Source organism: Hippichthys cyanospilos, chromosome 19 (genome assembly GCF_059441005.1).
Source record: "Hippichthys cyanospilos isolate Australia breed blue-spotted pipefish chromosome 19, RoL_Hcya_1.0, whole genome shotgun sequence".
NCBI lineage: Eukaryota > Metazoa > Chordata > Actinopteri > Syngnathiformes > Syngnathidae > Hippichthys > Hippichthys cyanospilos.
This window is the reverse complement of record NC_142387.1, coordinates 16,650,450-16,676,306: the sequence shown is the minus strand read 5'-3', so window position 1 is coordinate 16,676,306 and position 25,857 is coordinate 16,650,450. Positions and strand designations below refer to the sequence as shown.

Genomic DNA, 25,857 nt, shown 5'->3' with positions numbered 1-25,857 from the left:
TTGCAATTTGCGCTTTTGCCTCTCGGCAAGGTGAGAGGTGCTCGGTCGCGTGCCGGGTCTGCATGCGGAGTGTCTTTCTTCCGCGGGGACGTCCTTCGGAGCTTTTGCGGAGTCGGCCGTCGGCGTTTCTGACGCTCGCGGGCGGACGCCGACGCTCGCGTCCGCCTAATTGGGCGTTCCCGACCCGCTCAGCCTCTCGCGTGGGCAACGCGAGCCTCCGGCTCCTCGCAAAGGCCCGTCTTGTTCTTCCTCTTGGAGGGGCGTGGCTCGCGCGCGGAAGATCCAGAAAGATTTCATTCCTCTCGCGCTTCCTCTTGACGGCGCGAGACGGAACGTGGAGGAGTCGAGCCGACAAGATGGCGTCCCCACGGGAGCGGGGATCCGAGCGCCAACGGGGCAATGCGAAACGCCCCGCTCATACGCAAATTGCCCTTTCGCGCCGAGTTCAAACCCCGGCCAGAGCGGCGGGATTCAACCCTGCGCTCGGCGCCTCCCTGGCGGCATTTGCCGTTTGCGAGGAAAATCAGGAGCGCCCCACGCGCGCGAGTCGTCGCGCAGCGCGGTCCGGCCCGGTAGTTCCTCGGTGGCATCCCAAGTCGGCGACTGTGGTTCGGCCTTCAGTGTGCCAGGGGATGAGCAACCAGCTGACGCTGCTGGGCACGCGGCAGAACCACTACGACAACATGCTGCGCATGTACAGCGACTGCTCGGTGGTCCTGGACAACCTGGAGGTGACGTACACGCTGGAGCGGCACGACCTGTCCTTCCTGCAGGTAGGGAGGGTGGGAGGGAGGCGGGGAGGAGCCGGACGCCGCGTGACGCCCCCTCCCCGTCCGGCGCGTGACGCCCCCGTCCCGTCCGGCGCGTGACGCCCCCTCCCCGTCCGGCAGTCGGTCCAGGAGGTGGGCGGCTACGTGCTGGTGGCCATGAACGAGGCCCGGACGGTGCCGCTGCGCAACCTGAGGCTGATCCGGGGACAGAGCCTCTACGAGGGCAAGTACGCCCTGCTGGTCATGTCCAACTACAACCGCAACCGCTCGGCCGCCGCGCTCAACTTCACGGGCGGCCTGGCGCAGCTGCAGCTCAGCAACCTGACGGGTGGGTGGCCCGGCCCGGTAACCCTAACCCCCGCCGCCGACTGACGTGGCGCCCGCGCGCCGGCCGGCCGGCCCTCAGAGATCCTTCGCGGGGGAGTCAAAATGAGCCACAACCCCCTGCTGTGCAACGTGGACTCCATCCAGTGGGGCGACCTGGTGGACGCCGCCGCCCTGCCCAGCATGCTTCTCAAGAAAGACGACTTTGCGCGCCAGTGTAAGTGCAGAGCGCCCTTACGTCCGCCCTCCGCCGCCTCCGGCGTGACGCTCTGGTCGCGCGCAGGCCAGCCCTGCCATCGCGCCTGCGTCAACGGCTCGTGCTGGGCGCCGGGAGCCGAACACTGCCAGAAATGTAAGGCCGCGAATGCAAGAGCGCGCGTACCCCGACGCCGGCGCCGACTCCCTCCAGTGGCCCGCGAGCGAGCGTCCCGGACGCTCCGGCCGGGTAGCGAGCGGGAGAGGGAGCCCCTTTTCGGGCCTCTGCTGACCGGGCGGCGCTTTGCAGTCAGCAAGTTGCGCTGCGCCCAGCAGTGCAGCCGCAGGTGCCGCGGGCCCAAGCCGGCCGACTGCTGCAACGAGCACTGCGCGGCCGGCTGCGAGGGCCCCCGCGCCACAGACTGCCTGGTGGGTGTCCGCTCGGCGGGGCGGTTCCGGGCCGCCGCCCCCGCCTGACCGAGCCGCCGCCGCGCTTTCAGGCGTGCCGGCTGTTCAACGACGACGGGACCTGCAAGGACGCCTGCCCTCCCGAGAAGCTCTACGACCCCAAGACGCACCAGGTGGTCAGCAACCCCAACGCCAAGTTCACCTACGGCGCCGCCTGCGTCAAGGCCTGCCCGCGTAAGTCGGGGACGTCCCGACCTAATGCGCTCGCGAGCCGGCAAACCCCGGCGGAGGCGAATCCCCGAGGGTTAGGGGCAGGGTTAGTTGGGGCCCGTCGAGACGCGTGGGGAAAAAGCCCCCGAGTTCCCCCTGCGTTTTCGACGGCACGTATGACATGGGAAACGAACGGGGCTCAAAAAGCTTAGCCTTGAAAGCGACCACCGTCGCGAGCGCATGTGAGCCACAGCCTTTTTGTGCGCGCAGGCAACTACGTGGTGACGGGAGGCTCGTGCGTGCGCACGTGCGGCGCCGGCATGTACGAGGTGGACGACGACGGCGTGCAGCGATGTCGCCCCTGCGAAGGAGCTTGTCCCAAAGGTAAAACGGAAGCGGGGAAAAGGAGCCGGCGCTCGGCGGGGGCGTACCTGGACTTGGGCCCGGGGCGGAAGCCGTGACCCGGACGCTCGCGTTTGTAAAGAAATGTCAGTCCCGGTGGGCCCGGCGAGCCCCTCTCCGTTCGTCGGACGGACGCCCAAGTTCCAGTTCGGTCGCCGCCGCCTAGCTCGTACATACGACCCCGGTCGAGCTCGAGCGGTGGCCTAAGAGGGCCCGGCGCTTGTCTTGTGCTCCCGCGCAGCCTGCGACGGCGTGGGCGCGGGCGCCCTGGTCAACAGCATCGCCGTCAACGCCTCCAACATCGAGTCCTTCCGCAACTGCACCAAGATCAACGGCGACATCTTCCTCATCGAGACCTCCTTCAGCGGGTGCGGCCTTCGGCAAAAGCCCTCCTTCCGTTTGACGCGTCCTAACCCGGCGGGAAAGTTGACTCGGGCCCTTTTTCGCAGGGACGCCCACTACAAGATCCCTCCCATGGACCCGGCCAAGCTGGAATACTTCCGAACCGTCAAGGAAATCACAGGTAGCCCCGCGGCGGGCGGGCGGGCGGGCGGGGCGGCGCCGAAGGCCGGGGAGCGTTTGGGCATGTCGCCGCCCTTGCAGGATTCCTGCTGATCCAGGCCTGGCCCGAGAACCTGACGTCGCTCTCCGTCTTCGAGAACCTGGAGATCATCCGGGGCAGAACCACGCGAGCGTAAGCGAGCCCGATGCCCGCCCGCCCGCTCGCGCCCGTCCCGCTTACGTCCGTGTCCGGCCGCGCCCGCGCGGGCAGGCAGCACAGCCTGGCCGTGGTGAGGGCCCCCAACCTGCGCTGGCTGGGTCTGCGCTCCCTGAAGGAGGTCAGCGCCGGGCGGGTGACGCTGAAGGACAACCCCCAGCTGTGCTACACGCGCAGCGAGCAGTGGACGCGCCTCTTCCGCTCGGCCGACCAAAGCGTCACCCTGAGGAACTTGGCGCCGCCGCAAGTCTGCCGTAAGTTGGGGTTTTGGGCCCGTGTGGGCCGGGCGGGCCCGCCTGACTTTTTGCCGGCGGCGCAGAGGAGCAGGAGCGCACGTGCGACCCGCTGTGCTCGCAAGACGGCTGCTGGGGGCCGGGGCCCGCCATGTGCGTCTCCTGCCGCCGCTTTGAGCGCAAGGGCCGCTGCGTGGCCTCCTGCAACCTGCTGGACGGGTAGGAGCGCTCGGGCGCCGCCGTCTCGCTCGGGGTCAAGCGCTCGCTCACGGGGACTCTTTCTCCCCCGCGGACGTGTCCGTTTCCCGTCCCCCGCGGGCGCAGGGAGCCCAGGGAGGTGGCGCTGAACGGCAGCTGCGTGGAGTGTCACCCCGAGTGCCTGGCCGCGGACGGCGCGCCCACCTGCCGCGGACGGGTGCGTGCGGCGGCGCGCCCCCCCCCCCCCCGGCTAAGCGTGACGGGGCATACGCGTGGCTCGCCAGGGTCCCGACCAGTGTTCCCGCTGCGCCCACGTCCAAGACGGCCCCCACTGCGTGGCGCGCTGCCCTCACGGCGTGATGGGAGACGGCGACGTGACCATCTGGAAGTACGCCGACGGCCGGGGCCGCTGCCGCTCGTGCCACCGCAACTGCAGCGAGGGGTAACGGCCGCCCGCGCCGGCGCCGCCGTCCTCCCCTCCGCTAACGTGCGCGTGCGTCTGCAGGTGCACGGGGCCGGGAACGTCGGGATGCAACGGGTAGCGCGCCGTCGCCGTCCGCGCGTAGGCCCAGCGCTTTGACGGCGCTTTGCGTTGCGTCCTCAGCGTCGCCGGGCACTCCGCGCTGGCGGCGGGCGTGGTCGGCGGCCTCCTGCTCCTCGTCCTCCTGTCGCTGGCGGTCTTGGTGGCGCTGCGCCGACGCCAAGTCAAGAGGAAGAGGACCACGCGCCGCCTCCTTCAGGAGAGAGAGGTACGCCCGGCGCCCCCCCACCACAAACGCGGGTGTTGACGGACCGCCGCTTTTGCTTTTGCGACTTGGAAGTTCATCGGCACAGGTTGTCGGCTCAAACACAATGGCTCGATGAGCCCTAACCCTTAAAGCCTCTGTTTTGCTTGTTTTTAAATCAAAGTTGGAACGATGTCTTTTCATATCAAATCTATAAGCCGCCAACGACACGCACGGGGTGGCAGAAATTCGGCCAAATGTTATACAAGTTGTTTTTCACAAAAACGCGCGGCCTCATGTCGGAGAAATGACTTTGGAGTTAGTGACGACAGCTTGAATTTTCCCATCCGCGGAGATGTCCGACTGGAGATTTGTCCTAAAACAACCTCCTCAAAGTCTCAACTTTCATTTCCCGCCAGCCAAAAGGCTCAACGGGCGCAAGGAAGGAAGCGATTAGCGCACGGCGGAAAACTTGTTTCTTCTCCGTTTCGACCGTGTGCAACTAGAGTATACCGGTATCTCCAAAATGGCCGGTTCGAAAATAAAAGGAAACGCTGTTGCGCGGCGCAGTTGGTGGAGCCTCTGACCCCCAGCGGCGAGGCCCCCAACCAGGCCCTGCTGAGGATGCTGAAGGAGACGGAGCTGAAGAAGATCCGGGTTCTGGGCTCCGGAGCTTTCGGGACCGTCTTCAAGGTGAGGCGGGCGGCGGGCGGCGGGCGGGCGGGCGGGCGGGCGGGCAAGCGGGCGCCTCGGCGTCTGAGCGCAGGCCGCTGCCTTTCAGGGCCTGTGGATCCCCGAGGGCGAGGACGTGAAAATCCCGGTGGCCGTCAAGGTCCTCCGGGAGGCCACCTCGCCCAAAGCCAACAAGGAGATCCTGGACGTGAGCGCCGCGCCGCGCCGCCGCCCCCTCCCTCGGTCGCGGCGCGTCTGACGCGGGCGCGCGCGGGCAGGAGGCGTACGTGATGGCCAGCGTGGAGCACCCGCACGTGTGCCGGCTGCTGGGCATCTGCCTGACGTCGTCGGTGCAGCTGGTGACCCAGCTGATGGCCTACGGCTGCCTGCTGGACTACGTGCGCCAGCACCGGGAGCGCGTGGGCGCTCAGTGGCTGCTCAACTGGTGCGTCCAGATAGCCAAGGTAGGGCCCGGCCGCCTCGGCGCCAGCCCGCCCACCCGCGCCCCGGGCTGACTCGCCGGCCGGCCGGGGGCAGGGCATGAGCTACCTGGAGGAGCGCCACCTGGTGCATCGAGACCTGGCCGCCAGGAACGTGCTGGTCAAAACGCCCAACCACGTCAAGATCGCCGACTTCGGCCTGGCCAAACTCCTGAGCGCCGACGAGAAGGAATACCACGCCGACGGCGGAAAGGTGCGGCGGCCCAACGCGCCTTTGTCGTTACCGGCGGGGAGCGCCCCCTGGCGGCGAGCGCGATAGCGCCTTTCCATGAAGGAACAACAAAGCGAAGTTGAGGCCCGCGGGCCGCGCGCGTCCGCTTTCGGGAGACTAAGCCCCGTTTTGCCCAAATCGCGTCCCGGGTCCCGGGTCCCGAGCCGAGGGCCCGTCGGCCCAATGGGCGGAACCGCGGGCGCCGGCGGGTTTGCGGGGGCCCCCGATCCCTCCGTGGGACGTCTCCGACGGATGTCCGAGGCCGAAGGGGGAACTGCGCGGCGGAGGTTTTTTGGGGGGGGCGGAGCTCCTTTTCACTCCGGCCTGTGCTCAGGTTCCCATCAAGTGGATGGCCTTGGAGTCCATCCTGCAGTGGACGTACACGCACAAGAGCGACGTCTGGAGCTACGGTGAGCCGCCCGCCCGCCCGCCCGCGCGCGTCCGTCCGTCCGCGCGTCACGGGAGTGGCCCCCCGCCGCAGGCGTGACGGCGTGGGAGCTGATGACCTTCGGCTCCAAGCCGTACGACGGCGTCCCGGCCGGCGAGGTGGCCTCGCTCCTGGAGCGCGGCGAGCGCCTGCCGCAGCCGCCCGTCTGCACCATCGACGTCTACATGCTCATGGTCAAGTGTAAGCCAAAAGCCGCCTCGCGCTTCCGTCCGCTCCGGCAGAGTACAGGGGCTTCAAAAACCGCCGTCCTCAGGTTGGATGATCGACCCGTCCAGTCGGCCCAGCTTCCGGGAGCTCATCGTGGAGTTTTCCAAGATGGCGCGGGACCCCGGCAGGTACCTGGTCCTGCAGGTAGGTCGCGCGCACGCGGACGTTTGCCTCGAGGCGCCGCCCGCATTTCTGGAATTCGGAATGGACGGCCGCGCTCCCGTACCTCGGTGACAATCCCTCCCCGCAAAGAAGCGCCTTTCTTCCCATCCGCTCGTCCAATACGCCGCTTGGGGTCGAGCGGGGACATCCGGCGATCCCGGCCGCGAGAAAGACAAAACGTCCAATCTTCGGCCGGGATTTTCAAAGGAGAAAACGGGGTTGCCCCGGCCGGCGTCGCCGGCGCCGTTCCTCGTCGCGATACTCGTTCCGCTCGGCGGCGCTCCGAAACGCACGGGAGACAGTCGAAGCCCGGCCTTTGCGCGGCGTCGCGGATTCCGACTTTCCGTTCTGCGCGACAGTGCGAGCCGCCCAGCCCGTCCGACGGCAGGTTCTACTCGCGCCTGCTCAGCTCGGACGACGGCGACGACGCGGTGGACGCCGAGGAGTACCTGCTGCCCCACGGAGGCTCGGACCACTGCGCCGCCGCGGTACGGAGCCTTCCTTTGGCGCCGGGTGGGTGACGCGGCCGCTGACGCCTCCTCCTCTTTTGCTCGCGCAGGCTCATCCGGCGCGAGGCAACAGCCTGGCCATGCGCTACATCAGCGACCCCACGGGGAACGCGCTGGACAAACGGCGCCCGGACGGACACGGTAAAGAGGCGCCCGCGCGCGTCTCTTTGCGTGCTGGCAAGAGGCGGGGCGGAAAAGGATCCCACTTTTGAACGCACGCGCGTTGGCCGCAGGTTACGTGAACCGGGCCGAGGGCGGGGCCGCCGGCGGGCGCTCGGACTTCCGCAACCCCAACTACGAAGACTCCGGCCTATTTTGGGGCGGCGTCCCGCTCCGAAGTCAGGAGGGACCCGAATACTTGAACACGGCGCAAAACTCGCTGCCCCGGGCCGCCAGCCTGGACAACCCCGACTACCGGGCCGACTTCCTGCCCGGGTCCGACGATCCCTTCCCGCCGCCGGCCGCCCGGAACCGCGAGTACCTGGGATTGAGCGAAGAACCGCGGGCCTCCGCCCGCTAGGGCGCGGGCAAGAAGCGGCCCGTTTCGTCGTCCTAAACCGGAGAAGACGGCGAAGAAAAGGGGAGCCCGAAGATGACGACGAGCACGGCCGGCGCGTCGGGAGGCCGATGGGCCGAGCGCCCCTCGCTCTTTATCCGCGTCCTTGCGGCGCGCGGTTTGAAGAAGCGTGCGCCGATATCGTTGTTTTTAAAGGTTAAACCGATGAAGGACTTACAGAAGAGCTTCTTACTGGGTAAAAGCAAGTAGGCCGAATCCTTTGCCAGACCGTCCCGCACTTTGAATGTTGTACGCCGTCATGGGTGTGGAAACGTCACGTGCTTTTTGATGTCTTGTCCTACCCAAATGTAGTTTGGAATAGAAGCAAAAGCAAGCAACCCACCCTATTGATTTCACAAGTGTTTTGGTCGCATAATAAACGTTGACGAGGAGAGTTTCCGTAGTAAGGCGGACGTGACGTTTGCCACATTCAACATGGCAGACCTGCTGCCACAGGGCCTCCCCGGAAGCGCTCCGGTCGACGTTAGCCGCGAGCGCGCGACAGTCGCCGTCCGCTCAGACTATGACGGTGCTCCGGGGCGTGCGCTGGCCGGCTTGGCGGGTTAGGGCCCTGCCTCGGGCCCTGCCTCGGCCTCAGCCTCTGCCTCTGCCTCGGCCTCGGCCGGCGCGGGCTCGGCGTCCTTCAGGAAGCGCGACAGGTCAGGTAGCGAAGCGCGACGGCTCGCTCGAAGCCAAACGGCCGCTCGTTAACGCAGTAGAGCGTCCCGTTCTTTCGACTCGGAACGAACGCGTAACCGTGTCCGTTACGTTCGGGCGGGGTCCTCGTTTGAAGCGATTCAACGAGGAGGATTCCAGTCAACCCCGTCGTTCGAAGAGAGACGTTTCCGTGCCTGTTTTGACGCGCGCTCCGTCTGCAGGCGATGACTCCGGCCGGCCGCTGGAGGGCGTCAGAGTGTTGGACCTGACCCGGTAAGCGTTCGGAACGCTTCCTTTCGAGCGCGAGATACTTTCGACGAGCTCCCCCGCTGAAGTTGCAAATGAGCGGAAAGAGCCCACCTAGCCCCCCCCCCCCCCCCCCCCCCCCCCCCCGGGGGAAGCTTGCAAATGCGAATCCCGGCTGGCCCGTGACGCGCCGTGACGCGCCTTTGCAGAGTCCTGGCCGGCCCCTTCGCCACCATGCTGCTGGGAGACCTGGGCGCCGAGGTCATCAAAGTGGAGAAAGCGGGTGAGTGACCCTCGGCGTCCCTTTGGCCCGCATCCGGGAAAACGGGCTTTCGCGGCAGGCGCCGGCGACGACGCCCGAGCGTGGGGCCCCCCCTTCGTCGGCTCGGAGAGCGTCTACTTCCTCAGCGTCAACCGGAACAAAAAGGTAGCGCCGGCGAAGCGGCCCTGACCCCCACCCTCAACGGGTCTCGCTGTCTCGCAGAGCGTCGCCGTGGACCTCAAGCATCCCCAAGGAGCGCGAGTGGTCCGCCAGGTGCTTCTCGCCTCCGTCTCCAACAAAGCGCTTGAAAAAGTTTGGGCCCACTTTGAAGGATATTTCTGCCGGCCTCGGCTCCGTTTCGTTGGGCCGGCGCGTTTTCCGCCCCACTCTCTCCAAGCCGCCCCGCTCAAATGAAGCGGAACGCGCGCAGGCCGCCGGCCCTCCGGGACCGGGCTCCCGCACCGGTCCGCCCTTTGAAAACGCCGCGCCTCCCCGAGCGAGCCCAAACTTTTGCGCGTCGTTGTCGAGTACGTTGCCAAGGGCCTCCCTCGCGTTTTCCTGTCAGCTGGCGGCCGTGTGCGACGTACTGATGGAGAACTTCCTGCCGGGCAAATTGTCGGCCATGGGCCTGGGCTACGACCGGCTCGGCGCCGCCAACCCGGCGCTGGTCTACTGCTCCATCACAGGTACGCGCCCGGCCCGGCCCGTCCCGGCCCGGCCCGCCCGCGACTCTGCCCATCTTCGACCTCTTTCGGGGCCGGGGATGAGAACCCTCCTTTTGAGATGCTCGCTTGCGCGCCAATGAGAGGATTCGGTTTTCTTCCGAACGGGCAGACGCGCTCGTTTGAACGCGGGGCCCGTCGAAGTCGACGTCGACGCGGGGCGTCGCTCGCCTCGGGGGGGAAAGCCGCACGTGGCGCGCGAACGCGAGTCGATCTCTAAATGGGCTGGCGCTTAAGGCCCGGCGCCGAAAGAGTTTGAAGATGGGCCCTCGGATGCGGCGTCCGGCGTCACCCTCCCGCTCGCGCGCAGGTTACGGGCAAACGGGTCCCCGAAGTCAGAGCCCGGGCTACGACTCCATCGCCTCGGCCGAGTCCGGGATGATGCACGTCACCGGCTCGGAGGTGGGTCGGACGCGGCGGCGCTCGCCGGCCGGCGCCCGCCAATCCCGCCGCCCGCCAATCCCGCCGCCCGCCTTTGCGCCGGCAGGGCGGCGATCCGGTCCGACCCGGCGTGGCCATGACGGACCTGGCCACCGGCCTGTACGCGCACGGCGCCGTGCTGGCCGCCCTGCTGAGCCGCCGGCGCACGGGGAGGGGCGCCCACATCGACTGCGACCTGCTGTCCTCTCAGGTAGCGCGCGCGCGCGCACGCGACGGACCGGCCCCGAGAGCGAGCGCCGCCTCGGGGAGTCCCAACGCACCTGTGGATATTCGCGGCCTGGCAAATTCATACCGGCGTGAAGTCCGGCTTTGCTGTGCCGGGAAGCGGGCGAGTCCCCGAAGCTTTGGCGGGCGAAAGGAAAAGGCGCGTCGGGGCCGGCCCGATTCCTAACGGCAAACGCGCGATCCGCGGCCTCTCCGCGGCCTCTCCGCGGGACGGAGCGGGCCTCCCATCGGCGCGTCGTTGACCGGCAGGTGTCGTGCCTCAGCCACGTGGCCGCCAACTTCCTGAACTGCGGCGAGGAGGCCCGGCGCCGGGGGACGGCCCACCAAAGCATCGTCCCCTACCAGGTAGCTCGGGCCTCCCCCGCCGACTTTGCCCGGCGCTCTCCTCCGCCTCATTCCCGGTGCGCGTCAGGGCTTCAAAACCCGAGACGGTCACGTGGTGGTCGCGGCGGGAAACGACGGGCAGTTTCTCAAAATGTGTCAAGTAAGTCGACGGCCCGACGCGCGCCGCGTTGCGCGCGCCCCTCCGGTAACGCTCGGCGTCCCTCCAGGTTTTGCGGCTTCCCGAACTCGGCCGCCGGCCCGAGTACTCCAGCAACCGGCTCCGGGTCCAAAACCGCCAAGGGCTGGTGCGCGCGCTGGAGCAGAGGTACGCGCAGACCCCCCCCCTGGGGGGGGTCCTGTGTTTTTTTGTTTGTTACTCGCCTGTCACGTTTCTTGCGTGGCCCTGCTTCCGGGCGAATTTCAAGTCAAGTCAGATTTGACTTCCGAAGCGCATTCAAAAGGACCGCGGTCAAGGAAAGTGGCGCGCGAATTTGGCCGAAAACATTCCACGGTCGCAACGGGCGTGAAGCGTTTTGGGCCGGGGCTCCTTGCGGCGCCTGAATCGGCCGCCGGGGCGGCGCTCAGCATGGCGCCAAGCAAAAGCTTTCATTGCTACTGTGGTGACGGAGCTCCTTCAGAGGATAGTCGGCAGCGAGCGTCGCCGTCGTCCGTCTGAGCGTGGCGCTTCCTCGCTTTGTCGAGCCCTCCGCTCGCCGGTTAGCGCCGAGCTAGCTCGAGTTACGCCGACGAGCGCGACCCTGACCCCCGCCCCCGTCGGCCAGGTTTCTGCAAGAGACCACGGCCCATTGGCTGAGACGCTTCGAAGGCTCGGGCGTCCCCGTCGGACCCATCAACGGCATGCGCGAGGTCTTCTCGCAGCCTCAGGTGAGCGCGCGAGGCTCCGGCGCCTCGCCGGGCTCGCTCTCCGCCGTCTCCCGCCGGCTCGCCGCCTCCTTCGCTTGGTTTTGGTCCGTCTCGCGCCTCGGGACGCCGGGGCAAATTTGCGATCAAAGCGGGCGCTTCCGGGATTCGGACCCGGCCGGAACGTTCGGCGAGGAGGTCGGGCGCCCGTGGGAATGGAAAGCGCCAGGCCGGCGCGCAGATGGGAAAAGGATCGTCTTCGCGTCCGCCGCTTTTCAAGCCGCCTTCGGGGCCGGGCGCGCAGGAGGCCACCTTCCGCCGGCCGCGCTTTCCGCCGGCCGGGGGAAAGGGAGGGATTCCCCGCCCGCCCGCCCGCCCGCCCGCACCCCCGCCCCCCCCTTTTTCTCGTGGCCGCCCCAGAGAAGAAGTCTGGAAGTCATTTGGCCGGCGTCCCGCTCTGGCGTCACCGTTGGCCGCGGCGTTCTCGCGCTCGGCTCCCCGCCCTCCGCTTTCATCCTCCGTTTTCTTTTTCCATTTCTTCAGCTTCGCTCGCGCCTTTCCCGCCGCGGCGGTCGTGCCGAGGCCCGCTCGCCTTGCCTCCGCGCTAGAAAGAAAGTAATCCAAACAGGTGAGCGGCAAAGGCAATAATCAGCTTTTTTTTTTTTTGGACCTCGCAGCAAGTCGGACTTTGTCGCCCTCCCTCGGTTCGGGAGCCGTCGGCGTCTGCCTTTTACGAGCGCCGGCCGTCATCTCAAATATGCGGCTAAATATGGCTTTAATATCCCGAGCGAGCGCCGGCGGCGCCGGTGATTTATGCCGGCCCAAAGCTAAACAAATCCCGAGTGGAAGTTGGCCGTAGATCGGCCGCCTTCCCCGCGCGGCTAAACGAGCGAGTTGACCCTAACCCTAACCCCGCTCGAGGGCCGGCTCTCGGACCCGTGACCGGCCCCGCCTTTTGAAAGACGGTCCGACGAAGCAAAGTTGCCGTCAAACGCCGCTTCCGGCGAGTTAGCCCGCGTCGTCCTCGGGCTAGAGCCTTTTGGCTCAAGGGCCCCTTGAGCGGCGAGCGCCCCCCCCCCGAGCCTTCGTCGTTCCTCGTTCCCCCGTCGCGGAAGGGATAAAAAAGAGCGGGGGGACCAAGCGCGCCGTCAAACCGGCTTGGCGTAGAGTTGTGCAAAAGCCTGAAAGGTCGGCGCGCCTTTCCGCCGCCGGCGGCGTTCGGGTGGCCCCTCCGCCAACTCGCGCGGACGACAGCTCCCGCCGCGAGCGACGGCCTCCTGCGCTTCGCCTTGCTTTCCCTCTCGTAACGGCAGGCGCCGGCGAGGAGGCTTTTTTTACGCTCGCGGGGACACCCCGCAGACGTCGCGGGCGAGGCCTCCGGCCAAATCCCGGCAGGAAGTTCTCCATCAGTACGTCGCACGCGGCCGCCAGCCGGAAGCCCCGCTCGGGAAGCGGACCCTGAAGCCGCGGGCTTCGGCGATAGGGTCCGAGGGCCGGCTTCGCCTCGCGTCTTCGGCCGAGCCGCTCCGGGGGAAAGGCCGAAAAGCGAATGGGGCCGCTCCTTCGGCTCCTCCTCCTCCGCGCCGCCCGTTTTTCCTCTTTCCTCTCTGTCCGCCGCGGCCGAGGCGACGAGGCGCGGGTCCGATCGATCGTCTCCCGTCGCTCCGGGGCGCGGGTCCGATCGATCGTCTCCCGTCGCTCGCGGAGCGCCGAGGGCGCCGTGACCGATGGCCGAGGAATGACTTTGTTTTTGGTGGAGAAGTGCTGGAGGAGACATTCTTCCGCGAGGGAAAACATCCTTCCCCCCGCCGCACTCCATCGCGCGAGCGAAAGCCGGCGAGCCGCTCCGCGTTGACCTTTGCGCGGTCAAATCCAGCCGGCCCGCTTTTTTTTTCCTCGGAAAACAAAGGCCGGGGGGGGCACCCCGGAAACGCCCGTGGAGAGCGGGCGGGAAGGAAGGAAGGCGCGCGATGAAACGAAAACGCGTCTGCATACTTTCCCATGGAGAAGGCTCCAATTAAAGGGCGACGGCGTCAACAGACGGCGAACAAAAGCAGACGTGTTATTTTGGGAGCTTTGGAAGGTGTTTTATGTAACTGCCAGCTGCTAACGAGCTCAAATACCAAAATACAAAGAGCGGCGGACAAAGGAGAGCCTCTATTTTGGCTAAGCCCGTCACGCCGCCCGCACGGCCCGCCTAGCGATGGCTCGGCCGCACGGCCCGCCGTAGCGAAGGCTCGCCCGCGGCTTTTTGCGCCCCGCCGCCCGTCCGCCGCGTCTTCTCGGGCGAAGCGCCCCCGTCGTTCCCCGCCAGAAGGCGGCGCGGGCCGTAACGCGGGCGAGGTGATAGGTCGTCAATGTTTTTGCAATTTTTTCAAATGGATCGAAGTGCGTTTAGAAGCGAGAGCGGCGCCGTAATGCTTTCGGATCGTCGGAGTCCCGCGCCCACACGACAGGCAAATGTCCGATTTTGTTTCCGAGTTTCCCACGGCGGCCGGCGAAGTAGCGGTTCAAGCTCCGAGCGGAGACTTCGATTCGAGCGTCTCCTTCCGTCTCCGCGGGAGATAAGAAAAGCCGTCGGAAGTGTGCGCCTAGTCCGGTAGTCCCGGCGCAGGGGCAGGGAGGCCGCCCGGACGCTTTGCTTTCTTGGGCGGGAGGCCCGGGGGTCCCGCTCGGCGCGCGGGCTTTGATAGGCCAGGTCAAACCCGGAGCGCCGGGTCGAAGCCGGCTCAGATGTTGCGCGACGTCGCCGCCGCGCGCCTTGATGTTGCGCCGGCGTGATGTAAGAGCGGGCCCGGGGGGCGCCCGGCTCCGCTTCAAAGGCTGCGACGAGGGGGAGGGGGCGGAGGGGCGCGAGGCGCCAACACGTCGTGGTCGCTCTCGGCCCAACCAACCTCGAAAAAATAAAAAGCCCGGCCTGGCTTTTTAAAGCCGGTCTCCGTCTCGCCGGCCGGCGCTGTTGGATCGTTGCCTCGGTTGGGCTCGGGCCGCCTCGTTCCCTCAACGTGCCGCTTCTTTTCCCTCGCCGAAGAATGAACGCGATAGGCGAGCGTGCGGGTAGGCCCCGGCCGCAATATGGGGCGGTTTGGGGTGTCTTTTGGAATGCGGGAAGGATGCGAACGGGCCGGGGGGAAAGGGGTGCCCGATTCTCATCCTTGTCTGCGTGTGCGTCGCAGGTGAAACACAACGGGCTCCTGCAGGAGATGACGCATCCCGCGGCCGGACGCATCATCGTGCCCGGTCAGTATTCGCACGCGCTCAAAGGGTTCCTTTACGAGGAGGTCGCGGCCAAGACGAAGGAGGAGGCGTGACGCCGTCGTCTTTGGCCGCGCCTTTACGCCGGCGGCGTCCTCGCGGGTCAGCGCGAGTCCGGCCGGGATAGCTTCCGACGCCGCCCCAATTCCGCCGTCTCGGAGGAGCCGTCGCGCGGACGCCATCGCGAAGTGGCCGTAAAAGCCGAACGCCGACGCCCGCTCGTCCTTCAGGTCCGGCGGTGCGCTACGGCGGCTTCCCCCGCGCCCCGGCCGAGCCCCCCCCCCTCCTGGGCCAGCATACGGAGCGGGTGCTGCGGGAGACCTTGGGCTACGACGACGGCGCCGTCGCCGAGCTGCTGGCCTCGGGGGCCGTGGCCCAGAACCCGCTCCGCTGACGGCCCCGGGGCCCGCCCGCCGCCGGCGTTTCTTCTCCTTGCTCGGACCCAACGTTCATTAAAAAAGTTGAAGCCGGACCTTTTATCGCCGCCGCTTTATCGCGAGCCGGCGCCCTTTTGCTTCCCGGTGACGTCGGTGCCCCTTTCGTGTCGGAGGCCGCTGGAAAAAAATCAAAGCGGGGGGCGGCGCCGCGCGCTCGAGCGCCCGTCCGGATTCTCCCGGCGAAAGAAAGGCACGCCCTTTCCGCCCCGCCGCCGCGCAAAAGTTCCCGACCGCGAACCGTTTCGCGCGAAGGTCGGAACCGCGCCGAGTAGGCGGGAACGGAGCGGTCTCCGCTCGAGCAAACGTTCCCGGGAAAAGCTTGACCTTTTCTCTGACGTGAAATTGCCAAAGCGTAAAAGGCACGGGTCCGGTCCAATCCGAAAGACAGAGTCGTCGGAAGCCGCGCTCGGTGCGCCGAGTTGTTCTTTGACCGCTATCGAAACAACGCGTCGCGTTGCATTTTTCCCTTTGGACGGCCCCGCCTCCGCGAGGCTTTCGTGCGGAAGACGAGAAGGAAGCGGCGGCGCTTGGCGCGCGCGGGGCCGGGACTCCCTCGTATGACGTCCGGCGGGAGTTTCCCTGGAAAAGGCTTCCCGGCGTCGGCCGCGGGGAGAGACAGAGCGGGGGGGGGCGAGCGAGCGAGCGGGGGAGGGGGGCGGGGAGGGAGCGAGCGAGGGAGGGAGGCGGCGGCCGCGCCAGCTGCGCTTCGCATTAGCGCGCGCACCTGCTGGGCCCGGTCCGGACAGGATGTGTACTCGGGGTCGCCGTGGCGACGGGCCGTCCTCACAGGAAAGCGGAGGGATCCGCCGGTTGTTTGCGGAGCCTCCGGGAGGACCCGGCCTCCGTCCTCGACCTTTGTCCATCTTGGCGGCGCCGAGACGTACGACGAGTCCCGACAAAAGCGAAGGTTTCTCAAAGGCGTATCTTCCTGATCCTCCGGGCCCAGCCGCTCCCGTCGAATGGTTGGCGCGCGCCTCGTTTGCGCGGGCGGGGGCCCGGAAGCTTTACCCTCTCGCCCGGCGGGCGAGTCCGTCGGGGGCGCGGCTCGCGGCAAAACGGATTCAAGTCTCATCTGCCGCCCGCCCTTCTTTTGTAGGAGCGCGCGCGTCGGGGAAGGCCGGGTCGCGGGAAGGAGCGTTGCGCTTTGATGACGAGGTGAGTCACTCTTGCCTTTTTCGGAGCCGGACTCCGGCGGGACTCCGCCCTTCGTCCGGTCACCCGCGCTCTTGCGGGCTTTTTCGGGGCGGCTTTCCTTTCGGCCCGCTCGCGGTCGCGGAGGCGGCGGGGCGGACGAACGCGTCCTCCGGGGAGCCCGCCCCATATTTCCAATTTGTTTTTTTCCGAGGCGCTCGCCCCGACGAGAAAGGAAAGGCGCCGCGGCGCGCGCATGTTTACGTCGTGTGCGAGCGGGCCGTCGCCGTACAGCTGCGCTCGCTCAGCCTCGTGACTCATCATCTTTGTTTACGCCTCGTAAATGACACGATGCCGTCGGCGTCGAGCGATGGGGGGACGGCCAACGTGTCCGAAGGGATGGCGGGCGGCGCGTTTGCCGGGGATGGGGGCGGCCTGTCGGAGCGCCCTCTCAGAGCGCCCTCTTGTCCTCGCTCTCGTGTGTTTCTGTGGCCGAGGCGCGGCGCGCTTTGGCGCGCTTTGGCGCGCTTTGGCGCGCTTTGGCGCGCTTTGGCGCGGCTGTTGCCAAGGCGCCGGCTCAATAAAAACGGTAACGGCTAATGTTTTGGTTTGTTGAATTGGTTTCGGTTAAAAAGTAAACTTTGGAAAAGAGGAAAAGCATTGGAATAAGGTGAGCGGGGCGGGCGGACGGACGCGCGGAGGGAGAGGCGTGACGCAGGAAGTTCCCAGAGTTGTTGTGAAGTTTGCGCGCACGTTTCCGATGCGTTTCCCAGACGCGCGAGTCACGCGCGGGTCAGCCAGAGTGACTCAGCGCTCCCGCCGGAAACGCCGGCTCGTCTTTCCGCCGGCGGGGGACCGGGCGCCGCCTGTTCCTCCGGTCCGGCGCCGGGGCTTTTCTGCCGCCGCCGCCGCCGCCGCGCGCCTTTTCTTTGTCGGCCTCTTTGCGCGCGCGGGAGCCGGCGCGGACGGAGGAGAACGTAACGGAGCGAGCGTCTGACGGCTTTGACGCGTGAGTCAGCCCGGCGGCGGGACGTGTTGGCGCGCCGCCCCGATCTGACGGGCCGCCGCAGGCTTTGATGGTGGCGCGGGCGTGTCTAGACGGACCATCTGACCCGCTCGCGCGCGCCCAGATGGACGCCGGCGCTTTCTCCGCCGCGACAAAGTCCAACGGCGGAAAGTTTGCCGAGCCAAACGGGGACGCGCGAGGCCGCGAGAGGTCACGTCTGCCGCTCCGCGCGCGCGCGCGCGTGTTGTCATTTCCTTCCCCATTAAGCGCTAATCCTATGTTGAGCAAGCTGAGTAAATTGAGCAGAACAGGAAATTAAAAAAGAGCGCGCGGCTCGAGCGTGACGTTCCCGGGCCGGACGCCGACCGAGCGGATTGCCGCGACGCGGCGCCCCGGCCTTCACCCTGACGGGGAGGGGGAGCGAGGGCGAGGCCGGGATCGCGCCAAAGGGCCTCTTCGCCGTGGCGCGGGCTCGGAGGTCGGCGGCCCGATCCGATCCGATCCGAGCCCCCGTTTCCCCGTCCCCGCGTTTGGAGTCAAAGCCGAGGCCTCCCCGTCCCGTCCCGTCCCGGCCCGGCCCGCCCGCCCGCCCGCCGCTTTCCGTCCCACGTAATCATACGCAGACGCTCGCCTTTGTTGTTTGAAACTTTAATGTGAAGCAGGAAAGTCCAATAAATTAGATCAGAAATGTCACGAGCACATTTGTACATCAAAGCCACAATTTCCATATTTACAGAATAAAAAATAGGCTTTTTATTCTTCGTCCTCGTTCAGTGTCAACAACGCAAACCTTTTTTCCTCCTCCTTGCGTGCGTGCCCGCCTTTGCGGCCGAGTCAAAGGCGCGCCGAGCAAAGGCCTTTTCTTTTCTGTCCTTGTCGTGCGAGAAACGGAAGCGGGGAAGCTCCGAAGCGGGGAAGCGGGGAAGCTCCGAAGCGGGGAAGCTCCGAAGCGGGGAAGCTCCGAAGCGGGGAAGCTCCGAAGCGGGGAAGGCGGGCGCCTCGGCGCGCGCCGGCCTCTTTGGTGTCCGAAAAGAAGTCCGAGCGAAGGGAGAGCCGAGCCGGCCAACGTTTACCGCTTTGGCGGGCCGGGCCGGGCTAGCCGGCGGCATCGGGGGTCCGACCGGCGAGCCGGAGTCCGGCTGTAGTGCAAAAACCTTTTGCCGAGGACGACGCGCGGCGTCCGCGATATCGGTAGCGGCGAGAATATTATTGACGGATTTGGCGACGGTAAACATCGGAACACGGTAACCGCGGCAACGGAGGAGCGTTCGGTTCCGGCGGCCGAGTTCGGTCCGAGCAACGGCGACGCGGTTCTTCCTCCCCGCCGCGTTTCCGAGAGCGAGCGAACAAAAGGAAAAGGGGGCGGGACGGCGCTCCGTCGCGAGCGCGGCGCGGTTTTGGCCCGGCCCGGCGGCGAGGGTTTTTGTCCCCCCCCCCCCCCCCCCCGACGGTCGCCCTAGGAGCAGCCGCACTCGTCCACGATCATGTCGTGGATGTCCTTCTTGATGATCTTGTGCTCCTCGTTGTAGTAGAGCATGGACATGGCGCGCAGGCGGGTGGGCACGCAGCAGGAGCGCAGGTTCTGGAAGGGGCTGTAGCCGCGCATGCGGTAGTGCCCGATGACGTTGGAGTGGAAGGAGAGCGCCGAGCCGGTGATGCTGGCCACGTGCAGCGGGCACTCGCCCTCGCAGTAGTTGGCGTGGTAGCCGCCCGGCGCGATGATCCAGTCGTTCCAGCCGATGTCCTTGAAGTCCACGTAGAAGTGGCGCTTGCAGCACACGCGCACCTTGCCGTCGCACTCCAGGCCCCGCTTGCGGCGGCGCCGGGCCTCGCCCGGGTCCTCGGCCCGCACGGCCGCCATCAGGAAGGGCCGGTGCGACTGCTCCCGCGCGGGGGCCCGACCGGCGCCCAGCGCCGGCGCGGCGCCGGCGCGGCCGCACAGCGGGCAGGACACCCGCACGCTCAGCGCCGCGCCGCCGCCCCGCAGGAGCGCCCGCACGGCCGCCGACACGGGGAAGGCGTGCCAGCCGCCGCGCCGGGTGTCCGCCGTCTTCTCGGCCAGCAGGACGTCGTCCCGGAACAGGCGGACGGCCACCTTGGCCCGGCCGCGGTTGTTCTTGGCCGCTCGCAGGAAGAGCCACACGTGGGCCCGCTCCACCAGGGGCGCCTCGCCGCCGCCGCCGCCGCCGCCGTCTTTGGACAGGACGAAGGTCACCGTGTCCCGGGCCGCGCCTGCCAAACGGGAGAGGTTAGCCGAGCCCGGCCGGCAAACTCCGGCGCCCCGATGGCCGGCGGGACTTTGGGTCGTAACCGCGCCGCCGGCTCGCCCCGCTCTCGCCCCGCTCTCGCCCCGCCCTCGCCCCGCCCTCGCCCCGCCCTCGCCTCGCTCTCGCCCCGCCCTCGCCCCGCCCTCGCCCCGCCCTCGCCTCGCTCTCGCCCCTTTAAAGGGACGATGCCAAACCAGGTGGTGCGGCGGCGCTCTCGTCAAAGAAAAAACAACAAAAAAAACATTTCGAGCTTTTTCTTAAAATCAGTCAAGATATAGCTGCTCCGTGTCGCACCTCAATTATTACTGCTTGAATATTTTGGAGGATGAAATGGTTAAATATCCTTTCACTACAGGCAATTGAATGCACATTTTTAACATGAGCGGGGGGCAAATGTTTTCTTTTGGGGGGGGCGCAATAGATCATAAACGGCGCGTCAATTTTCCATCAGCAATATCGGCAATGCTTTGAAAACGCGCCGTCGGGAAAATATGGTTCTGGACTGCTCCTTTCAAGAGATCGGGGGGGAGGGAAGTCGGGTGTCCCTCGCTCCCTGGAGCGGAAGGCGGGACTTGAGTCAAACTTGAAATGTATCACCTCGAAACGGAAACTGGATTGCGCCGCCGACGTCGACGCCAAGCGCGGGGTCGTCCTCGCGCCTTCTTGTTTTGGCGCGGCGGCGGCCATACGCCGGCTGGCCGGCTGGCTTCCATGTGTGGCGGCCGGCCACATGAAAAGCGCCTTCCCTCCTCGACGGGCCTCGGCCCAGACATAGTTGGGGCGCGCCCTGCGGGCCTTATTGCCGCCACATGCCTTTGCGCACGCGAAGGGAAACGTCCCGGGCGGCGGGCCCAACAAAGCGAAGGACCAAACCCCGAGCGCGCATCGGTCTTTCCGGGGCGGATCGAAGCTCCGGCGCGGCGCGGTCGGGCGAACCGGGCGGGGCGCTCTGCTCTGCCGTTTTTCGGACGACTGCGAGGGATGGCCGGAGGGCGCCGAAGCTCGCCCGCCTCGCCTCGCCTCCGAGGCCGGAACCTCCCCGCGCGGCGGTGAGCGAGGCCGCCTCCGGCCCGCCGCCGCTTGAGAGCTCGCGCCCCGGCCCGGCCCGGCCCGGCCGCCGGGGGAACGCGGCCGACCCTACGCGGCGAGCGGCGCCTTTGCGGCGGCGCGACCGCGAGTCGCCATTACTTTGGCGGTCGCTCCATGATTCTTCGGGGGGAGGAATGATCGAGGGTTCGCTCGCTCGGATTTCCGCTCCTTTTTTCAAGAGCGGCGGGCGAGGATATCGTTTCAAATTGACGGCGCGGAAAATGCGCAAAGACAAATTGATGATGACGATTCCTTTCCGGACGGCGCTTTGCTGGTTGTTTTCCAAAGTAAAAGCAGATGTGCGCGAATGAAAAAAAAAAAAAGCTGGAGATGAGCAGCCCGCTGAAACTCGGGAGAGTCGGACCGCGTCAAAGGAATTAAAGTCATCAAAGCCAACGGCCGGCTTTCTGTTTATTCCGTCTGCGGGGCGCGCCCGCGACGACGGAACAGGATACCTTGGCGGCGTGGATACGGGACCGCGAGCCAGGTATTCATGCTGTAAGATGGCGCTTTTTAGAAGTTTTGCCTTCGGCGCCGACCGAACACGTTTACGAAAGAGCGGCGCGGGCGTCTTGCAACCTTCGGGACCGTGAGAATAGCGCGCCGACGCAACAGTAAGATACCCGATCGCGGCCACGGGGGAAAAAGTAGCCGCTTGCGGCCGGAGACGGAGGGGCGCTCGCCAAACGTACGCTTGCGACCAAAAGCGGGGCGGCGGGGGGAAAGGCGCCAGACGGCGCGCTCGACGCGGACTCACCGGGCTCGGCGAAGGTGATGATCTCGGCGGCGTCCCGCTCCTCGGCGGGCGGGGGGGAAGCGGGGCCCCCGGCGCCCCGCCCCCCGGCCTCGCCCTCCATGTGCACGCTGCCGTCCTCGGCCACCCGGCCCACGTGCAGCTTGCGCAGGGCGTTGAGGAGGGCGGCGCGGGGCACGGGCCGGGTGATGTTGGGGCGCGCCTGCAGGTGCAGCATGCTGAGGATGTGGCGCTTGACGGCCTCCACCACCTCGCGCCGGGCCGCTTCCTCCTGGCGGCCGGCCAGGGCGCAGGCGGGGCAGCGCTCGGCCCCGGGGGGCGGCAGGTCCGAGGAGGACGGCCACGCGTGCAGCAGCAGCAGGACGGCGCCGCTCAGCGCCCTCAGCGCGGACATGGCGAGGAAAGGCGTCCCGGGCGCTCCGGCCGCTCGGCGAGGGACCCGACGTAGACCAGCGAAAAGGCGGGCGCTGGCTGGGGCGGGAGGGCGCTGGGGCGCTAGGGCTGGGGCTGCGGAGACGATCCCGGCGGCGGCCGCTGGCTGCCGACGCTCCCGACTGACTGATCCTTGAATGATCCTCGGCGCACTAGTTGAATGCTTTCGGCTGGGTGGGCGGAACCTCGCTCGCTCGCTCCCTCGCTCGCTCGCTCCCTCGCTCGCTGGCTGGCTGGCTGGCTGGCTGGCTGGCTTCTCTCTCTCCTCGCCGCGCTGCACTCGTCCCCGGCCGCCAGACTCCCTCGCTCGCTCCCTCCCCCTCCCGCTCTCACTCGTGCTGTCTTTGTGACTCAACTTTTACCTTCTCTGCTTCTCTTTCCCAGCAGCCCCCCCCCCCAGCCCCCCAGAAGCGCACGGCGGTCCCCGCTTTGAACTCCCTCATGACACGGCCGTGAGTGTTGGCCCGCGTTGACGTCGTGCCGACGAGTCTTTTCCGTCTACGTCGGGGCCAGACGATGCGCTCGGTCACCCCCCCCAAGCCCCCCAAGCCCCCCAAGCCCCCCGGCAGCGTTTCGGACCCTTCCGGGGTCGGAGGCGGCTCGGTCACAAGAAACGTCGTCTGAACGCTTGCAAATTCGCTCGGGATTTTGCGGGCCGCGCGGAAGTTCGCGACGCCGTGCCGGTTTTCTTAAGCTTTTCTTAAGATTTCTCGGGCGTCTTGGCTATTTCGCTTTCAAAGGCCTGTCGGAGTCGTGAAGTGGCCCCGCTGTCTTGGCGGAGGTTCCGGGGCCGTTCGGAAGGCCCGTCGGAGGTTCCCGGCTCTTGGTAACGCGCGGCGACGCGGCCGCCGAGTCCCGGATCTCCAAGCCGAGGGTTCCGTCGGAGGTTCCGCGCCGCGTCCGAGGCCGGTCCCGGGCGGATTTTCTAGTGCGGCGCCAAAGACCCGCGAAAGGTTTTCTTTGAGGTTTTCAGGGTAGGACCGACGGCGAGTTCCGGGCTACCCCTAACGAGCGTGGAGGGCCGGTTCCGGAGGCCCTCGGGGACGGTCGGGCCGCTCCTCGGCGCGGAGCTTGATGTGGTTCTTGCGACCGCGGTGTCTATTTTGGGCACTTTGTGACGGGTTCCCATGCAGCGCATCTGAGGAACTCCTCCGGTCGCTTTGAAATCCCCGGGAAGGGAAAACAAAAAGCAGAAGTCTGCTCTCACGTCACGGCGCTCCACTTAGCTCGGTCGCTCGGTTCCCTTTCAGAATTGGGGCGGCGGCATTGGACAATTTCTGCACGCGCAACCTTCTGGGGACGTCGGGGGCGCTGGCCAGGGATTTCCGAGGCGCTTCCCGCCGCCGCGGCGTGTCGCGTTGCCGCGTGACGGAGGGGGCCGCAAATACCATAACGCTGCGCGCGCGCGCCGGGGGAAAGCCCGTGACCTGAGCGAAGGCGCGCCAGATGTCCCCTGTCCAAACAGGACGAGGAAATGATGGGAGACAGCCGGCGGGTAGGGGGCGGGGCTTGCTCGCCGCGCCCCTCGCCTGTAACACGGCTACCGTGCGTGCGCGCGTTCGCGTTCTGACTCAGCATTGGCCGGATTTCTCGAAAAAGCCAAACATTCTCAGCTCGTGTCTCCGGTCAAGGGTGCGACGTCCTCTTCCCGTCCACGCCGCTTGACTTCTTATTCGCTTTTGTGCGCATCCACAAGTGTGGCGTTCAAGTCCCCCTGAGCGCGCCGCCCATTGCCTTCAATCCCAGACCAAAAGCCGCCGCTTTTTTCTCAGGCTTTGAACCCCGCGTTTTTTTCCCGAGCCGTCGGGGGGCGGAAGAGACCGCCGCCCTAGCGTCCGGGATAGTTGGAACCGGGCCACCGAGGGCCACCCTCCGCCGGTAAACGTCGTCGTCGCGCCATTCCGAGCGTTTCGGCGCCGCTCTGGGGCGGTTCGCTCGGCTCGTCAAAGCGTCGGACGCGTGACATCACGGACGGGTCCGGGGCCCGCGCTCCCCCTCTGAGTCAAATGCGTGCGCGTCATCGTGGCCGCCTTCCGCGTCGGAGGAGACGGGGTTTTTTCCTGTTGTTTTTTTCCACTTTGCGTTTTCCAGACGACGTCTGACTCCGCAACTCGCACGCACGCCGCGGAGCGTCTGCTCTTCTGCCGCGCTCTGCCAGCAGCCCTTTCATTCTTTTTGAAATGGGCATTACTGAGTAACGTCCCGCCGGGTCGCCTCCGTTGACACCAAAGTTGGCCTTTGCTCTAAGGTTTCAAGTGAGAAAAGCAAACTTGCTGGCCTCTTTTCGTGTTTTCGTCAGCGAGCGAGGCTCGCGTGGAAATTTTACGCCGCGCGTCGTTCGCCTCGGCGGCCGCGTCATCCGTCGCCATCGTCGCGGAACTCGCTTATGCGACTACGTGGCGCGCGACTCGTTGCCGTTCCCGGACCTGGAAACGGTTCAAAAAGAAGGGGCTCCACCCGCCGACCCCGGCCTTTCGCTTTCTCGGCTGCGAAAGACGAAGGCGAGCTGCCGCCGAGGGTCGGGCTTCCCCGCGTTTGCGGACCTCGCCTTTCAAAGCGGGGGGCGGTCGGCGTCCGGTCCCGACGTCCACAGGCGACGGCCCGCTCGCTCGCTCGGCGCCGAGTCATGTGAGGACGCGCGCGCGCGCCGTCGCCGCGCGGCGCGGGGAATCTTGATGAGGGCCGGCCGAGGGGAGAGCGAGCAAAGACGAGGACGTGGCGATTGGATTCGGATGGGCCGCGCCTCCGGCGTTTACGCCGGCCGCGCTCTATGAATTATTCATACGCATCGATGCGTTTGGGTGTTGTTTAAGGTGAACGCGGCCGTCGCGCCGCCCGCTCGCATCAGAACCCCGGAGTCGAGTCAGGACAGCGGCGGAGGCGCCAAAGCCGCGCGCCGTTCACCTCAAACGCACTTCCTCCCGAAGCCCGGACGCCGCCGGCGAAAAAAAACTTTCAAGGGCCCGCCCGCCTGACCTTTGACCCGCCCCGTACGCGCGGATGAAGGCGACGCCTCGCCCCGGGAAGCTCGTTATCATCATCGGCCTCATCATTAGCATCATTAGCGCGACGCCCGACGCTTCGCGCGGCTTCAAACGCTCCGGCAAGGCGCTCGCGGTTCCCGGCGGACCTCCGTGTGTGCGTGCGTGTCCTACATACGCTCGCTGGTGAACTTCACCTGAACTCTGACGCTGCCTCGTACAGCCCGGGCGCGCGTAGCTATGGCGACGCCCCGTCACCGGCGCTTCGCCCTTCATCTTCGGAGTCAGTCGAAGGGGGCCTCCGCGGCCATACTTTCCGGCGTGAAATCTCCTCGCTTCGCTATTAAAAAGCTTTCGCGGTACCGGGAAGCCGGATCCGCCCCCGGGAAAGCCGCGCCCCCTTTGCCCAAAATGCTAAGGTCGTAGCCGTCGGCCGCGGCTCGGTTCGGGTACCGCGGCCGAGGCGGTCTTCGAGCCCGGAAGGGGACCGGCTTTTCGACGGCGGCCCCGGGGGGCTTTGGCGAGTCCCCCGGCCGCCGCCGACCGTCGGCGAGCTTCTACAGGAGCCGGATCGCCGCCTCGGCGTTTTGAATCGGGTATCCCGTAGCGCCGAGACATATAAAAGGCGCGGGGTGGCCGCTGAAGACAAAGTCCAAGATGCGAGAGAAAATATGGAGAATGGACCGAGAGGAAATGGCCGACCCCGCAGCACCCGGGCGTCCTCCGAGGCAGCCATCTTTTGATGTTTCCTTCCTCCGACACGCCCGATTCCAACCATCGTCTGACTAAGGACCCGAATGCCAAATACGCGCGCCGTAGCGGCCCTCGGGGACGGGACCGGCCTCGGACACCCCTGCGGCAGAAGAAAAGAAAGCAATGAGAAGCGGAAAAAAGCGGACGGAGATATCAAATGCGGCCAGCGGCAGACGTGGAGGAGCGCCCGGGCCCTTGACGAATCGTCAACGAGATCAAGAGGACACGTCGACGAACTGCTCCCGTCCGCCTCACGTTGCGCAGCCGACCGAGAGGGCCGGGCTCGTTCCCGAGTCCGCGACTCCCGTCTCGGCTCGGTAGCGCCGATCTCTGCGGCAAGCGCACGTGTCAACATCTTTTTGCTTTTATGATGCCGTCACTTGCGACTGCTTCCACTTTTCTCCGCCAAATCAAACCGCCGCGAGTTGCAAACCAAATCTTCGACTCATTCGGGACATCTGGAAACGATTGTTGACGTTCCCCAAATTCCCACATCTAAGCAATAAAATTCCCAAATCGTGAGCGCCTTTTCATATTTTCCAAGTCACTGCAAGTCGTTCACGACA

The 25,857-nt window shown here is 66.6% G+C and overlaps 3 protein-coding genes across 17 annotated transcripts in view; 2 read left to right on the top strand and 1 right to left on the bottom strand.

The window, feature by feature from the left end:
* LOC148408206 (melanoma receptor tyrosine-protein kinase-like) overlaps positions 1 to 7,618 on the top strand; it is a 10,619-nt gene extending 3,001 nt beyond the window's left edge. The window contains exons 2-27 of the mRNA XM_088401957.1: positions 622 to 773; positions 891 to 1,098; positions 1,177 to 1,311; positions 1,378 to 1,446; positions 1,600 to 1,718; positions 1,790 to 1,931; positions 2,178 to 2,291; positions 2,551 to 2,677; positions 2,759 to 2,832; positions 2,913 to 3,003; positions 3,082 to 3,281; positions 3,347 to 3,479; positions 3,585 to 3,675; positions 3,743 to 3,900; positions 3,964 to 3,996; positions 4,063 to 4,207; positions 4,754 to 4,876; positions 4,965 to 5,063; positions 5,134 to 5,319; positions 5,393 to 5,548; positions 5,901 to 5,976; positions 6,048 to 6,194; positions 6,268 to 6,365; positions 6,743 to 6,871; positions 6,943 to 7,033; positions 7,126 to 7,618. Of these exons, the coding sequence (XP_088258083.1) occupies positions 622 to 773; positions 891 to 1,098; positions 1,177 to 1,311; positions 1,378 to 1,446; positions 1,600 to 1,718; positions 1,790 to 1,931; positions 2,178 to 2,291; positions 2,551 to 2,677; positions 2,759 to 2,832; positions 2,913 to 3,003; positions 3,082 to 3,281; positions 3,347 to 3,479; positions 3,585 to 3,675; positions 3,743 to 3,900; positions 3,964 to 3,996; positions 4,063 to 4,207; positions 4,754 to 4,876; positions 4,965 to 5,063; positions 5,134 to 5,319; positions 5,393 to 5,548; positions 5,901 to 5,976; positions 6,048 to 6,194; positions 6,268 to 6,365; positions 6,743 to 6,871; positions 6,943 to 7,033; positions 7,126 to 7,412 (3,383 nt within the window). The 3' untranslated portion in view covers positions 7,413 to 7,618. The remainder of the gene's footprint in view (positions 1 to 621; positions 774 to 890; positions 1,099 to 1,176; positions 1,312 to 1,377; positions 1,447 to 1,599; positions 1,719 to 1,789; positions 1,932 to 2,177; positions 2,292 to 2,550; positions 2,678 to 2,758; positions 2,833 to 2,912; positions 3,004 to 3,081; positions 3,282 to 3,346; positions 3,480 to 3,584; positions 3,676 to 3,742; positions 3,901 to 3,963; positions 3,997 to 4,062; positions 4,208 to 4,753; positions 4,877 to 4,964; positions 5,064 to 5,133; positions 5,320 to 5,392; positions 5,549 to 5,900; positions 5,977 to 6,047; positions 6,195 to 6,267; positions 6,366 to 6,742; positions 6,872 to 6,942; positions 7,034 to 7,125) is intronic.
* On the top strand, positions 7,614 to 25,813 carry sugct (succinyl-CoA:glutarate-CoA transferase). Of its 14 annotated transcripts, none has more exons than XR_015863614.1 (15): positions 7,614 to 8,107; positions 8,327 to 8,378; positions 8,561 to 8,634; positions 8,693 to 8,778; positions 8,836 to 8,886; positions 9,011 to 9,299; positions 9,646 to 9,737; positions 9,823 to 9,966; positions 10,265 to 10,346; positions 10,414 to 10,485; positions 10,553 to 10,650; positions 11,108 to 11,210; positions 11,730 to 11,814; positions 14,363 to 14,426; positions 14,672 to 14,741. XR_015863614.1 is itself a non-coding variant. In XM_088401976.1 (15 exons), exons 1-15 carry the CDS (start codon positions 7,972 to 7,974, stop codon positions 22,011 to 22,013), a joined length of 1,488 nt encoding a protein of 495 aa, XP_088258102.1. In that variant the 5' UTR covers positions 7,614 to 7,971; the 3' UTR covers positions 22,014 to 25,813. The 14 variants fall into 14 exon arrangements, 11 of the variants coding, with proteins under 11 accessions (XP_088258102.1, XP_088258101.1, XP_088258098.1 ...); XM_088401976.1 differs by lacking the exons at positions 11,730 to 11,814; positions 14,672 to 14,741 and adding exons at positions 15,975 to 16,033; positions 21,942 to 25,813 and having other exon boundaries at positions 10,251 to 10,346; XM_088401975.1 differs by lacking the exon at positions 14,672 to 14,741 and adding an exon at positions 15,975 to 16,170 and having other exon boundaries at positions 10,251 to 10,346.
* On the bottom strand, positions 17,654 to 22,066 carry inhbaa (inhibin subunit beta Aa). Of its 2 annotated transcripts, none has more exons than XM_088401988.1 (2): positions 21,129 to 22,066; positions 17,654 to 19,247 (listed from the first exon to the last, which is right to left on the bottom strand). In XM_088401988.1, the coding sequence occupies exons 1-2, from the start codon at positions 21,517 to 21,519 to the stop codon at positions 18,472 to 18,474; spliced, it is 1,167 nt and encodes a 388-aa protein (XP_088258114.1). In that variant the 5' UTR covers positions 21,520 to 22,066; the 3' UTR covers positions 17,654 to 18,471. The 2 variants fall into 2 exon arrangements, with proteins under 2 accessions (XP_088258114.1, XP_088258115.1); XM_088401989.1 differs by having other exon boundaries at positions 17,654 to 19,370; positions 21,195 to 22,066.
* Positions 25,814 to 25,857: the final 44 nt, after the last annotated feature.